General features: G+C 36.0%; 1 protein-coding gene across 1 annotated transcript; it reads left to right on the top strand.

The window, feature by feature from the left end:
• The first annotated feature begins 429 nt into the window (after window positions 1-429).
• On the top strand, window positions 430-2,137 carry LOC126235231 (piggyBac transposable element-derived protein 3-like). Its single transcript, XM_049943962.1, has 3 exons — window positions 430-1,280; window positions 1,395-1,596; window positions 2,108-2,137. Exons 1-3 carry the CDS (start codon window positions 430-432, stop codon window positions 2,135-2,137), a joined length of 1,083 nt encoding a protein of 360 aa, XP_049799919.1.
• Window positions 2,138-2,756: the final 619 nt, after the last annotated feature.

Here is a 2,756-nt window from a genome sequence, read left to right as displayed (position 1 = left end):
CAATGAGTTAACCCTCTACTGCCCACCGTGACTCTGAAGTCACGTCAAATTTTATCGTTATATTTCTCATTAGGATCGTTATTTCTTTCTTGACCAGTGTGACTTGAGTGTTACAACATGGCTGCTTTATATTTAGGTTGTTTGCACTGGCACTAGAATAATATTATCTTTGGTAGGTAGCATTGAATGTTGGACTGCAGTCATTTGTCGTCTTCCTGTGCTGGTGCAAGTTTAGCTATTATTTACAGTGATGCTATTGTAATTTTTCAAGAAACAAAAATACTTAGTTAGAAATGTGTCATTCTTCATTATAAACACTGCATTTCATGTAACTATAAATATTGCATGTTCTATGATCGAATTTGGGTCCGTTTCTCTGAAGTCACGTTTGGCAATAATGGAATCATAACCTTACTTTGTTACAGAGTCATGGAGTCCAATAAGTTTTATGGAAAACGCAAGAAAGGTGAAGAATATGAAGTTAGAATGTATTGGAAAACTACTAATCGGATTCCAGCTGTTGCTGATGTAATGAGCCGCAGTAGGTGGGAGCAGCTAAAATTAGGACTCCATTTCAATGATAACGAAACTATAGATCAAGCTGACACATTGTACAAGATCAGACCCTTTCTGGAGCCATTGGTTGAAAATTTTCGAAGAATTCCCATGAGTGAAAAATTGTCAGTGGATGAACAGATGATTCCTTTCAAGGGAAGACACACCTTGAAGAATTATGTCAAAAATAAACCTAAAAAATGGGGTTACAAAGCATTTGTCTTGTGTGATTCACATGGAATTGCACATAATTTAGAGATATATTCAGGGAAAGTGAAACATGACCCATCCTTACCTGATTTAGGTGTGAATGGAAATGTTGTTCTCAGATTGGCTTCTGTAATACCTAGACACATGTTTCACAAACTGTATTTTGATAATTGGTTCACAGGAGTTCGGTTAGAAGTTGAACTAGAAAAGATGGGTATTCAGTCTTTAGGAACTGTGAGACCTAATCGGCTCAAAGGCTGTATGTTCACTTCTGACAAAGTCATGAAAAACAAAGGTCGAGGGAGTTATGAGGAACATTTATCTAAAATTGATGGCATTACTTTGAGTGCAGTAAAATGGTATGATAACAAGCCTGTTCATTTGCTCAGTACTTTTGCTGGTGCTCATCCAACATCAACAGTGGAGAGATGGGACCGTACAAAGAAAGAAAAAATAAACGTTGAATGCCCCAGTATTGTTCACTACTACAATCAGTGCATGGGTGGTGTTGATCTGTTAGACTCACTGATAGCATTGTATCGCACCAAGATCCGGTCGAAGAAATGGTATTTGAGAATTGTATTTCACTTTCTTGATCTGACTGTAGTCAATGCTTGGCTACTACACAGAAGAGATTGTACAGAGTGTAACGTGAGAAAACTAGATCAGCTCAGCCTATTGGACTTCAAAGCTACTGTTGCTGCTTGTCTTTGCAAACAGAATAAGGATGGACAGAAAAAAAGGGGAAGACCTAGTAGTTCGTCAACGGAAACTGCAATTCAGTTGAAGAAGAAGAAGGCTGGGTCAGCAGCACCACTGCCTGAAAAAGACGTGAGGAAGGATGGAATTGGCCACTGGCCTCAATTTTCAGAAAAAAGATGTCGTTGCAAAAAAACAGGATGTAATGGTGCACCAAAAGTGTTTTGCACAAAATGTAAAGTGCATCTTTGCTTCACACCAAATTCTAACTGTTTTTTTGATTTTCATACTCAGTAGTTCATGTCAGAAACTAAAAATAACCAGAAAATTGCTGACATTAAAATCAATTTTTAATTTTTTTTAATTATTGTATTGCATATGTTTTTATCTGTAATTAATTGTTATCTCATAATTCTTTACTTACTTCCAATTTTACCGTAACATGCAGCTCCATTCTTGTCTCGAATTAGAAATACTAAATTATTTGTACAAGACTGAACAAAAAATGTAACTGCCCACTGTGACCTCAGAATCACAGAATTATTTTTAAAAAATAAATTATTTCAAAAACAAAAATTCACCTTGTGTGTGTTAAATACATTATTCTCTAATATTCTGTGCATATAAATATTTTTTTCTACAGGAAATAATAATTTGGGCAATAGAAGGTTAAACCAAAAATGTATATTTTGTTATTTTCGGATAGAGTGCTCGTTATTTACCATGTTTTGTGATAATGCTTTCTTTCGTTTCTAGGGAAGTTTAGAATACCTGTTCAACTTCGTTACGTCGGTAATGTTTTCAAAATGTTAAATATGGTGCACTAAAATTATATTCTGTTGAATGTGTAGCACACCAAACTCGAAAGCAGTAACAACTCACGAGTTTGAAATATAACGTTATATTTACCCTAGCAGTACCAAGGCATTCTCTGTAAAGCACATTACCAGGGTGTGGGGGGGGGGGAGGGTGATTTATGACCATCCAAAAAAATACAAAATTCGTTAACTGTTGTTGAATTGTATTAACAACAGTTTTTAAAGAGATACTGCTGTTTAAGTAGGGTACAGGACCTCATAGCTATATCAAAACACTTTCAGTATCGTGTACTACCAACTTCATGACCACGACGAAAAAATTGAAAAATGCAAAATTCGTTCATTGATATTGATGCAGAGAAACCAAGTAAAACCTAAAACTGGATGGCCGGTTGTGAATATGACCTGTCGTCCTCCCAATTGCGAGTCCATTGCGCTAACCACTGCGCCATATTGATTTTAATATCACGGTCG

Source organism: Schistocerca nitens, chromosome 2 (genome assembly GCF_023898315.1).
Source record: "Schistocerca nitens isolate TAMUIC-IGC-003100 chromosome 2, iqSchNite1.1, whole genome shotgun sequence".
In the NCBI taxonomy this organism is placed as follows: Eukaryota; Metazoa; Arthropoda; class Insecta; order Orthoptera; family Acrididae; genus Schistocerca; species Schistocerca nitens.
Note: the sequence above shows the minus strand (reverse complement) of the source record. Positions and strands in the feature narration are given on the sequence as shown.

Excerpts from the sequence above, each read along its gene's own strand:
- LOC126235231 (XM_049943962.1), top strand. The coding sequence starts at position 430 with ATGGAGTCCAATAAGTTTTATGGAAAACGCAAGAAAGGTGAAGAATAT. Across the intron at positions 1,281-1,394 it reads TGCATGGGTGGTGTTGATCT|AAGAGATTGTACAGAGTGTA; the intron begins GTTAGACTCACT and ends GCTACTACACAG. Across the intron at positions 1,597-2,107 it reads CACCACTGCCTGAAAAAGAC|GAAATAATAATTTGGGCAAT; the intron begins GTGAGGAAGGAT and ends TTTTTTCTACAG.